Genomic DNA, 12,623 nt, shown 5'->3' with positions numbered 1-12,623 from the left:
AAAAGAAAAACAAAATGGCTGTCAACCGTGCAGCTTCAGTTCCATTAGATAAACATTTCTGAGGCAGGTCCTACGCAGGCCACTGGGTGAACAGAGATAACTCAGGCAGGGTCCCTGCCCTCCAGGGGCTCACAGCCTAATGAGGAGGAAAGGCATGTAAAGCAGATGGTTACAATCCAGTTCACACAGGGTGTGGGGAGCGCAAGGTGGGCCATTTCACCAGCCTGGTTATCTGGGAGGGCTTCCAGGGGGAGGCAGTGGCAGAGCTGAATCCAACAGCAGTGAGACCAGCATCGGTATCAAGGGGCAAAGGGTTCTCTGAACAGCCCGACACTGCAGAGCACTTCACACACTTTTGGCAACTGCTTTGGGGACACAAAGGTGAGCGATGGGGGGGGGGAGGCAGTGAAAAGTTCCCTTAGCTCTTCAAGTCTTCAAAGACAGGGCTGTGAAGTGAACTGTGACTCCCCAAAGTCCATATTTTGAAGTCCTAACCCCCTAGCCCTTCACAATGTGACTGAATTTGGACAGAAGGCCTTGAAAGGGGTCATTAAGTTAAAACGAGGCTGTTAGGGTGGACCCTGACCCAATCTGACTGGTATCTTTATGAGAAAAGGAGATTAGGACACAGACATGCAGAGAGAGGACCATGTGAGGACACGGAGAAGACAGCCGTCTATAAGCCAAGGAGAGAGGCCTCAGAAGAAACCAACCTGCTGACACCCTGATCTCAGACATTCAGCCTTCAGAACTGTGAGAAACAAATATCTGTTGTTTAAACCTCCGAGTCTGTGGACTTTGCTATGTCAGCCCCAGCAAACTGATAATGACAGGCAACCTGGGTTCTCATTTGAAACAGTCATGAGCACCAGCCTCAGGAAAGCTTCTTAAGCCCCCGTAAAACCTGCCATGAGGGGATCACACGGCGGGTGGCAGAGCTTTCCTAGGCAGGCTGACCAACACTTCTGTTTCCCCACGTGCTTGGTGCCTGGAAACTTCCTCTAGAAGGAGGGCAAATTCCAAAAGCGGGGAAAGGAGGAAGAAGAGCCTAGGAATTTCAAAGCCTTGCCCCTGTGGTGTCCGCTGTGTCTATGTGTTGGAACCAGAGTCAGGAGACGTATCCCTCACCAGGGTGGGGTGAGGGAGGCTCAGCCAGACCAGGACAGATTCAACAGCTCCATGGTCAGTGCCCGGCTGAGACCACTACATCTGACCACGAGCAATTTTTATTTAAAAAAGAAATCCAGTTGTTCTAAACTCTGGGATGTGGCCCCAATATTAGTTTTTCTAAGTTACCTAAAAACACCAGTAATGAAGACATAGGAAAATATTCCTTCAGTGACCGCAACGTCAGGCCCCAAACAGAATCCATTCACAGGTGCGAAAGCTCCTTGCTTTTCTGGACTCCTGGGCCGGCTGGTCCAGGCACGTCGTCCAGGCACAGAAGTGACGGGGCTCTACCTGGGGCTCTTCCACAGAACTGGAGCATCGCACACTGTCTACCCTGAAACCAGGAACTGGTCTAGTCCAAGCGCAGTGCCAGAACCATGGTGAGCCCCAGGAAATGTCAGCATTTCTGCCAATTCCACCAGCGCTACAACTGCGGCCGCTGCTGCTTCTAATCGCCACCCCACTCCCCCCGTAATTCCCATCGTCGTGTACAGAACCCTGCCTGGTCCAATCTTCTCACCGTCCATCTCCAAGCTCATGGCCATGTGCCAGGAGCTGAAGGGAACGGGGTTCAGAGAAGTCACCCCCAAGCTTTACAACAAGAGCAGTGAACCGCTATCGAGCACCAACTATAGGATTCTCTTCTAATAAGCCCTTCACCGACGGTCTCATTTGCGCTCACACTAGCTTCTTAAGAAGACGGGGTGATGTTCAGAATGCGTAGCACTGGCAAGGGAACGGGCTCAGCCCCATCAGAATGGGCATGCGCAGACACTCGGCACAGCCCAATCTGATCCCGGTCTGTGACTCAGCCGCCACACTGCGGTGCCAAAAGTTCTACAGTTCAGGGCCATTCTTAGCAGGCAGATCATCGCCTATTAACAAACCCTCTCTAATCCCCTGCCAACAACCTGTGAGGGAGGAAGTATTCACATTCTGCAAAAGAGGAAAACGGAACCCGGGTGGGGGCGGGGACTTATCGAAGGCCACACGGCAAGTCAGCGTTGGATCTGGATTCAAGCCCAGTGTCCCCAAGTCTAGTATCAGGCTCTGCCCACCAAGTTCGGCTGTCTCCCTGCTTCCCTTCTGCAGAAGCAGCAGATTCTCCCCAAACTGGGATTAAACTAAATGGAATCCCGCCCCCCATGAATTAGGAGGAAGACTCCCTGAATGGTTCTCAGCGGCAGTGTGCATGGAAGGAAAGGGAAGAGAGGAAGGAAGCCGGAGAAGCCCTGCCCTTGCCCCAGCACCACCCTCACCGTCACTCAGAAAAAAGTCCTGCGCCATCAGCATCTGATTCTCCAATGCTTAGCCAATGGGATGGAGCCCTCGATGAATCATAACGGATCCTGCACAAACCCAGCTGAACAGCTTTTAGTAAAACTTGGCGAATGGCCGCAAAATGAAAGGATTCTTGGGGTTTAATCAAAGTGAAGGGAAATAACCGAGCCTCCTCATGCCAAGCGGTCCCTCAGGCTCTCCCCCCTTCCACACCTCCTTCTCAGCCAGCGGGGACCTGTGCCCCACGTGACCATCTGAAGACCCTGCAAGGCATTCAGACACAGACATTCGCTCTGCTTAATAAGGCAGGAAAAGCAGCACCGGTGCTTAGAAAGCTTTTCAGCAACAGGGTTAAAAGTAAAAGGCATCTCCCACTAAGAGGAGCAGACAAATATTGAATTTACGGAAACTGCCTATTTCCTGAATACCCTGGGTGGCCTAAGTCCTAAGTCTCCAGGTGTTCACACAGCCTTCCAACCTCCAACTGTGTCGCCGGTGGGAATGGTGGTCCCATGAAAGGGTTCTCCGTGTCTCTTTGTCCCCAGGACCCCAGAGGTCCCACATAAGCGGGGAACTCGGTGCCGATTGGTTGTGCCTTATCTAAGCAGTGGTGAGTTAGGAACCTCACTTTATCATGCATCTCACCGCACCCCACCCCACCATCTGCCTTTATCTCCTTTCTGGTTCCAGGCTGTACCCTGGCTGAGATCGAGGTCCCCACCATCTGATGTGTCAGTGTTTGTAAGTTACACTTGCTTCAACACTCCAGGGTCCCATCCATCCATGCACTGTGCCAGGTCCCTGGCTGGGAGGCAGTAAGGCAAGACCCCTCGTCAGGGGCAAATGCACAACCAGGGGGGAGAGGCGGCCAGCACAGGGGGAGTGGTAGCCTGTACAGAGGAAGAGCCTGGGCTCTGGAAGGTTTCCTGGAAGAGGAGCCACACAAGCTGGGCCCATAGGACAAACGGGAGTTGAGGGGCAGGGGCATGAAACGAGAATGGGGGGAGGGGCAGGGCATTTCAGGTGGAGAATTCATGGGTGCAAGGTTGTTCCCAGGCGAGAGTGCTTGGCAAGTTCTGCAAACACCAAGTTTTCAGTGCGGCTGGGAAGAGTGAGCTGGGCGGGGGGGGGGGGGGGGGGGGGGCGGGTAATGAACTGGAGGAGGTGAGGCCTGAGTTGGCCCAGAAATCGTCAGATCCATCCAGGACTAGGGGTGGGGGCGGGCAGAGGGAGGCAGGAGAGGGCTCAATGCTGCCTTGAGCACCTACTCTTCACAGGGCCTTTGCACAGATGGTCTCTTAATGCTCATGACAATCCACAGCCTCCTCTTCCTCTTCCCTCTTCCTCCTTCTCCTCCTCACCATCATCATCATCACAGCATACATGGCCCCGGGATGAGCCCACCAACAGACCCCATTCCTGTTTGAGCTTGGCCTTGCTCACATCCCCTCTGCCTTTCCTTCCAGTGCCAGATGCCCAAACTGGATCCTGAGATGGTCTCTGACTCTACTCTTCCAGACTCCAGAAGAAGAGGCCGAGCAGCAGATGGTAAAATGTGGAAACCATGTAAAAACCACTGTCTGGTGTTATGGACTGAATTGTGTCCCCCAAATCCACATACTGAAGCCCCAATACCTCCGAATATGACTGTGCTTGGAGATAAGGTATTTAAACAGGTAATTAAGTTAAAATGAGGCTGCTAGGTCAGGGGTCCTAGTGCAATAGGGCTGACGTCCTTATAAGAGGAAGAGAAACTGGAGGCACACACACAGAGCAAAGGCCACGTGAGCACACAGCAAGAAGACGTCTGTCTGCAAGCCAGGGAGAGAGGCCTCAGGAGAAACCATCCTGCTGGCACCTTGCTCCTGGCCTTCAGCCTCCAGAACTGGGAGAAATAAATTTCTGTTGCGTAGGCCATGCCATCTGGGGTGTTGTGTTATGGCAGCCCAGACAGACTAACACACTTGGGAGGTCCTAGCAGGGCTGAAAGGGGCAGCTAATGGGGAGGAGGCAAAGGAGACCTCCAATCCCAAGGCATGTCTTCCCTTTAAATGCCAAGGCTCTGCCTGGGGCCTAAACATGACTCCTTCTCTCCCAGCCCCCTCCACCCAATTCCAGAAATTCTGGGCAGGTAGAAAAAAGAGCTGTGAATCAGTCAGATGAGCTAGGTTGGAATCGAGGCCTTGCCCCTAACTCATTCTGCAACGTGGGACAGCCACTTAACCCCATGGCCCCCCCTCTCAAGAACAGAAGAGGGGCCAGCATGTGTACTTCACAGCCTCTGTGGGCATCATGGCCTGCGTGAGCTCCATGGCAGGGAGCCTGGTGTGCTCACGGGGCGCTCAACAAACACAAGCCCCTTCTACAGCCATGGTTTGCACCTCCCCACATCTCTCCATCCCTGAGAGTCACAAGAGCTGGCACATTCATTCTGGGGCAGAACGCCAGCCTTCCAGTCCCTCTAAGGGCCAGGCAGCCTAGGGAGACGGGCTTCTTAAAAGGTCTGTTTGGTCAACCCACTTTATGAGTCCATCTTCCAGGTAGACATCGGCATAGAAGGACTGGTCATCGTTGATGATTCGTCCACCCTTGATGAGGAGTCGGTCACTCTGAAAAGCCAAGCAAAGTAGTAAATGTCATTAGAGAAGAGCCAGGAAATGTTATTTTTCTTTCTAACTTTTAACATAAAAATTTTCTAAAGTAAAGAAATGGTATTAAAAAGCCCCCTGAGAACCTTCACCCAGATTCTTTAAATACTTCACCATTCTCGTTTTACCCCTTTCCCCTCCAAACACTTTGGCTTTGTTTTTGCTGAGATTTTATAGAGCAAATCCCAAATATCATATAATTTCACCTATAAATAGTACATAATCTCTAACTGTTGAATATAATAAAACTCAATTTAGAGACATTTTATTTTATTTATTTATTTATTTATTTTGCGGTACGGTGGCCTCTCACTGTTGTGGCCTCTCCCGTTGCGGAGCACAGGCTCCGGGCGCGCAGGCTCAGCGGCCATGGCTCACGGGCCCAGCCGCTCCGCGGCATGTGGGATCTTCCCGGACCAGGGCACGAACCCGTGTCCCCTGCATCGGCAGGCGGACTCGCAACCACTGCGCCACCAGGGAAGCCTAGAGACATTTTAAAAGATAGTGAAATGACCAAAAAATAAATGCAACTCCCCCAGAAAACCTCCAATCAATGTTCTGATGTTTTTCTCCGATTTCCCTCTATTTTCCATACTTGTGATTCTAACACACATAGCCATTCACTCACCCATGCACCCATGAGATACCAGCCGATTGCCTCGGCTCCAAGCCCAGGGCCAGGTCCTGATGAGCCAGGGTAGAATGAGCTCTCATGGAGCTGATGAGGGAGAGACAGAGGTTTCACAAATCCTGGGAGTAGGTGGGATTCCAAAAGAGGAGAAGTATAGGGTGCCCGCCGTGGCCACAGAGTAAAAGGGCTGCCAACCTTATTAAAGGTCGGGTAAGGCAAGCTCAGATAGAGAAAATAATTCTGGATAAGCTGGACTAAACAAAGGGTTGGGGAGAAGGCCAGTATGATGAGTGCTGAGTGTCTGGGCAGAGAAATGGTGTGCCAGGTCCCAGAGGCAGCAAGGGATGTAGCAAATTCTAGGAGCTAAAAAGAAAACACGATTGTGTCCTTTTTTGCATTTTACCATAACCATAATTTTTAAGTGGCTACAAAATATTCCATTATATGGATGCACAATAAATTGTTAATTTCCCCCATTGTTCTTTTTAATGTTTCACAATGATACATATTGCTATAATGAACATCTTCACGCACAAAGCTTTTCCCTGAATTTGTACTATTTGTTAGGCTAAATTCTCAGAAATGTAACAACTGAGTCAAACAGTATAAACCTTGCTTTCAGCCCTTGATAAATATGACCAGATTGCTTTCCAAAAGTGCTTCCCCAATTTGCCATCCTGAGGCCACCAAAACACCCTTGGTTATCATTAATATTTGTTAATTTGCATTCCTTGGAGGCTGAGAATTTTTTTGCCACGTGCATATTTACTATTTGTATTATCTCCTAGCTGGAGATGGGGTGATGGATAAAACTCAGCTTCTGCCCTTAAGCCCCACCCTCTGGGCAGGAAACAGACAGCAACGATTCAGGGTAGCCACCTCAGAAGGAGTGTCTTGCATGGGTTCCCCTGGAGGCAGAGCCTGAGACAAGGATTTAGAGGCAAGCAGTGATTCTGGGAGGTGATTCCACGAAGTGGAGTGAGGGAGGCAGACACTGATCTGGCTAACACTGTGAGCAACTGGGGCTTGATCCTGCCGGGACACTCTTAGAAACCCTCTGTCACAGAATGTGCCTCAGATCCGTGCCAGTGGTCCCACAGCACTGACCATGAGAGGAAGGCAGAGGATGCTGCACAAGCCTGGAAAAGAAGGGTTTCACCCAAACTCAGGAATCAGGCAAGGCTTGCTGAGCAGACACAGAGCACGCAGCCTGCTGCTCAGAACCCTCCAGTGGGTTCTTGTCGCAGTATATTTTCCCCAGAGTGAAAGCCAAGTCAGTGAGACCCTATTTAATCTGGAATCCTACTATGTAGGCAAAACTCACTCTCATTTGCTTCAGGTCTCTGCTCAGTGTCACTTACTTACCTGACAGCCCTCCCCTTGGCTGCCCTGTTTGGAACACCTTACATCGCTGCCCTGCCTGCAGACCCCTCACCTCTTACCCACTTTATGTTTACATAGTACTTAATATAGTATATCTGACATAGTCTCTATTTACATGTTTGTTTAAAAATGTGACTTGTCCCACTGACATCAGAGCTGTGGTGTGTTACCCACTGGCTGTGTCAGGCACAGCCGATCATAGACACGTTGCTGTGGATGGATGGCACCACCTAGAGTTGTCCGTGAAGTTTCTTAAGAGACTTAGCTCTATGGGGGCAGAGATTTCATCTATTTTCTTCATTGCTGCATCTCTGATACTTTGGACACAGCCTGGCAGAATGGATGGATGGATGGATGGATGCCTGAACTGATTCTTGAAGGATGAATGGGTGAAGATGGAGAGAAAAGGCATCACAGCCGTAAGACAAAGAACTATGATCCACGAGCCAAGGAAGAGAAGTATGTCCTGTTCTCGAGGAGAAGGGTCTCTGGAAGAAGGGACTTCAAGCTCAGTCACTCCCAGGGCCAACAACCTCCCTCTTAGCCATAAGACAGAAGCCAGGACCTAGGGAAAGAGGCATGGGCTTTGCATATCCAGAAGCAGAGACACGCTGGTGTGCAGGTTTACCCGGGCACCAGAAAGCAGGAAAATGTGAGTCATTGGCAGTTGGTGCTTGGCTTCTGGAACATGGCCTCCCACAGGCAGCCGTTTGCCTTGTCACATTTAATAGAAGGCTTTTCAGGCTAATCCTGAAAGGTGGTATTTAATGCGCTGCACGCCAGAAGATCAGCCCCACCCTGCTCTGCCCTCCCCAGAATCAGATGTTCAAATCCACGCCCCCTCCCTACCAACTACCAGCAGATACTGTGGGCAGCTACTGCCAGGGTCCCGGCTCTTTCTGTTCTCAGGGGCCAGCATGTTTCTAAAAAATAAGCCCACCAGAAGGCAAGAGCTGATGTGACTTTTTTCTTTTCTTCCTTAAAGTTAGTACTGTGTTCGCCTTTCAACTGGCACTTTCAAAACCGTGTTCTTTGGAACTCTAGCCCAGAGGGGTTTTATTAGAGGCTGAGCCCAAAGGAAATTCCCAGGTGTAGTGAGTTTAGAAAATTCTGGGTTAAAGAGAAGCAAAGATCGTTTTTATGTCAGGAATTCCCAGATCCTTCACTCTGCTGATGTGTAATGTGAATAGTCAAGAGGGGAACTGAGTTTGATCTTTTCCAAATTTAGACCCTTTCATTTTGTGAGACATTTGACAAAGAGACTCCTCCTCAGAAGACACCTTAGGAAACATGCTTTAGGACACTGACGCTCTCCACGCCTGGTTGTGCTGAGTGGTTCTTGTGGAATGCGAGGTCTAGTCAACCTCAGATGGAAATGGGGCTCAAGATGAGCTGAACTCTCAAATTCACACAACCAATAGGCGTGGAGGTTAGACGCAAGGTTTCCTAACTTCCTGTCCAGCATTCGCTCCAGCAAACACACTTTTATCATGTTTTTAAACATGTTCACCCTGTAGAATCCATGACACCCCATAATCAGATGCAATTTAGAAAGAACCTGAGGACCTAGCTCTCCAGGATTCCCTTTCTTCATGCAGGAAGTGGAAGTGTGAAAGCCTAAAGAAACATCCCCTCCCCAAACAGTGAATTTTATGATACCTAACTTTTAAGAATTTAATAAAAGTCACGCATTTAAAAGAAAAAAAACAATACCCTGCCTCTCCCAGGATTACCACGAGGAGCAAATAGTCGACAGATATGAACAGTGACAAACTCTGTACAAAATTCACTGTTGAAATACCTTGAAAAAAAATGAACTATCTCATTAAAAATTCAACAGAAATCAAACAGCAAGGGTAAGCCAGAGACTGCCCATTCCTTCCAGGGTGACAGCACTGACCTAAAGAGACTTCTGCTCAGCATGGCTCACGTCCTTGCATCAGTGTTGTGTAACAACAAAACGTCCAGAGTCAGACAGATGCAGCTTCCGATTCTTGCCCATTTGCTATCCACATGACTTAACCTCTCCAAGCCTCAGTTTCCTCATCTATAAATTGGGGATAACTGTCCCTGCCTCACAGGGCTGTGGGAGAACCCCACGGGGTGCATATATAAAGCGCTTTGCCCAGGCCCACCAGTGGTGACTACTCAGCAGAGTTACACAGTTTATTCTGTACCATTTTCTGTAGCAGGAACTACAATAAATATTTGCTTAAGGAAAGAATGTGTGCAGTTAAAAGAAATCGTTTTTGTCCTTAAGGAGGTCTCAGGCCAGTGGGGGAGACTGAGTCATAAGCAGACCTTTGCACTCCAATGTGGGATGGGCTGGGATAGAGGGGTGGTGGGAGCAGAGGCCGCCTCCACTCCAGCCCTTCCAGGGGAATCATGCTTATTCTGAGCTTGAAGAACGAGCGGGAATTAGCCACATGGCAAAGGAGGGAAGAGACTGCAGAGAGAGGGAATGGCGGGCCAAAGGTACGGGGTTTGGGGGAGCCTGATGTGCTTGGGGGTCTGTAAGTGGTTTCTCGGCTGAAGTACGACCTCAGGGTGGGCAAGCTGGAAAGGCAAGCAGGTGCTGGCTCATGGGGACTCTAATGCCACGAGCAGAGGTGAGGCTAGGCTGGTGTCGATGCTAATGAAAGGGCTTTCATCACAGAAGAACTCACACCTACAAAAGTTTCTGAACCGAAGCATCACCCAAAAACTGGGCAGAAGTGGAAGAAGAGAAACTGATAACCTTTACATTTTCCTCCAAGCGGGGATTTCTCAATAAGAGTAAGCGTCAGCCACGTTTACAAAGTGTATCAAGAGTCTTAAAATTGTTCACAACTTTTTTTTTTTTTTTTTGCGGTACGTGGGCCTCTCACTGTTGTGGCCTCTCCCGTTGCAGAGCACAGGCTCCGGACGCGCAGGCTCAGCGGCCATGGCTCACGGGCCCAGCCGCTCTGCGGCATGTGGGATCTTCCCGGACCGGAGCACGAACCCGTGTCCCCTGCATCGGCAGGCGGGCTCTCAACCACTGCGCCACCAGAGAAGCCCTTGTTCACAACTTTTGACCTAGAAATCTAATGCTGAGAATTTGTCTTCAGGAAAATATCCCAAACAGAGTCAAAGAATTATACACAAAGAGGTGAACCACAATTACGGACAATCTTGCAACCACACCACTAATGGGGTGATATACAGCTACTAAAATATTCTCCAGGAATATTTAAGGATAAACAACAGCACTAGACAATAAAATGTTAGGTGGGAAAGCAAAATACCAAACTCTCCACAAGGTAGATCTTTCTGGTAGTTCTTGACCTGAGGTGCCTCCCTATGTCCCCGTGGCCCCTTGCACACAGCTTCCCAACAATACTCATCACACCATGGTCACTGTTCAAGTGCCCGTCTCCTGCTGGGCTGGACACCCCTCCACGGCCAGGACAGCCCTGTGTGAGTCATTGCCAAAGCCCCAGGGACCAGGCATAAACCTTACACAGTGTTTAGCAAGTGTTTGCTGAGTGGGAGGAGAGGGGGTGACAGCCAGGAGGCAAGGAGAGAGGGAGGGAGAAAAAGAGAGTGTTTGAAATGACAGAGGGAGGGAGGAGAGAAGAGGAAAGTGAGATAAAGGAGTGATAAAAGGGAAGGGAATATGAAGGAAAGAGGGAGGAAAGGGGGAGGGGAGAAATAAAGAAAAAAGGAGGAAAGTGTAGACTGACAGATCAGAAACCTCTCTTCTCTGCTTTTAGAATTCCCTGAAAGCCTAACCCTGTGGCTTGGGAATAGAAGCCTGCTTAATGCAAAGCCTGTCTAATACAGGTGAGGCTGGAAGGCCTTCTCACAAGGGGCCCACCTAAACCTCATCACTTCTCTGTTGCCAATATCCTGGGAGTCAGAGGAGTATCCCAGAGAAGGGAAGGCCTTCTTCTCCAAACCTACCATTAATCTCCACTCCAGCCCAACCGGGAGGAAAGAGCTGGTGTTGGCGGGATGCCTTTGCTCTCTTCACAAACATTAACTGCTATGTTGAGTGCCGCTTACAGAAATGAGCCTTTAAAGCTTCAGACGTTCTTACCCCCACAACAGCAAAATAAACAACAGTCAGCCTCAACTAGGAGGGGAGGTCTGGATCACAGTGCATCTTTTGCATCACTGTCTGTCCCTGAGCGAAGCATGACGCCTCCCTGCATTCTGTTCTCCCTCCTTCCCTGCATGGTGGGAATAAAGTCGGTCGTTTCCAATGCAAAGTCAGAGGAGGAGAAAACTCATTACAGTCTGCGGAGCCTCGGAAGAAAAAAGAGGTGCTACTCTCATCAAACCAACAGCTTACCCCAAAATCGCTAGTTTAGCAACCTTGGCTATCTGAAAAAGAGAACAAAAGCTGTTATTACAGACACAGAGAAAGGCAGTGACCATATCATCAAGGAGAAGATGTTTGATCTGGGTTCTGAAATATGAGAAGTTCATGAAGCCGAGAAACGGAGGAGAAGGAGAACAGTCCAGCAAAATAAATAGTATATACACAGCAGGGTCCTGCAGTTTCCAGGTTCCATGCTGTAAATGAGGAAAGCAAAGGGGAATGTCGTGCTGTCCGTGGTCCTGAAACACCACTGGGCACTGGGACAGCGAGGTTTCTCCAAACCCTGGGACCCTGAAGATCCCTCTCCCTCCTACCTCACCCAGGCTTGGAGTTCCTCACTGCTTTTCTTTCTCAGCTCACAGGCATATCTGTAATCTTTACACCACCACGGAACAAAAATAATCATAGATTATGTTTCACAGTGTATGTAGTTGGTTTCAAATACATTTCACTCTGAGTGCCACCCTATCAATACTTTAATTATCCCACCCAGGAAGTTATGGGGAGGGCATGTGACACTCCCATGTCCCCTCTCCTACAATGCTTCACTAATACACACATCAGAATCTGGGGTCAGTGAATGAATGAGTGCCAAAAATGGATCTCAGAGGTCTGGCCTTCACACGAAAAGGGCAGCTTCATCCCGGGGCTGCAGGTGCACACAGATTCTGATGAGGCTGCCTGATTTATCCATGAGAAGGGGCTCAGAGAAACTAAATGTAAAGTTACTCCTGGAAAGATGAAGAATATCTTCCTCTCCAAAGGGCAAGCGTGAAAAAGAGTGTCAGAAAGATAAGGGAAGCCGCATTTGGTAGAAATGTGCTTGCTCATGCATTGAGTGCAGGTGAAACGGCTTCTCGTAAGGCGAGGAGATGTCAAGGTGAGTTCTGCAAGTTATTAGTCCTTCAGACTCTACAAGTCACTGACATTAAGGCTCACGCTGCAACTCAAACATTCAATAGGACAGGTAGGCACATCCCTCACGCAAGCACAACTCACAACATGGCACCGGAGCCTAGATAATCCTGAAAATCCACTGGGATTGTCTGGTAAAAACTCCAATCCAGGTGTTTTTGTCAAGATTTTCATTTGCCAGATCTAGTTTATGGGCCAGGAATTTGTTATTAACAAACATCTAGGATATTCTTGATGGAGACCCTCTGTG

General features: G+C 49.4%; 1 protein-coding gene across 2 annotated transcripts in view; it reads right to left on the bottom strand.

Annotated features, from left to right (window-relative positions):
- Nucleotides 1-12,623, bottom strand: part of CRMP1 (collapsin response mediator protein 1) — a gene marked incomplete at both ends in the record, with an annotated part of 69,687 nt that overhangs the window by 41,326 nt on the left and 15,738 nt on the right. For both annotated transcript variants that reach the window (XM_082610552.1, XM_082610553.1), the window contains one exon: nucleotides 4,972-5,060. In XM_082610552.1, coding sequence (XP_082466678.1) covers nucleotides 4,972-5,060 — 89 coding nt within the window. The remainder of the gene's footprint in view (nucleotides 1-4,971; nucleotides 5,061-12,623) is intronic.

Source organism: Mesoplodon mirus, assembly GCF_964341445.2.
Source record: "Mesoplodon mirus genome assembly, chromosome: 2".
Classification (NCBI taxonomy): Eukaryota; Metazoa; Chordata; class Mammalia; order Artiodactyla; family Ziphiidae; genus Mesoplodon; species Mesoplodon mirus.
Note: the sequence above shows the minus strand (reverse complement) of the source record. Positions and strands in the feature narration are given on the sequence as shown.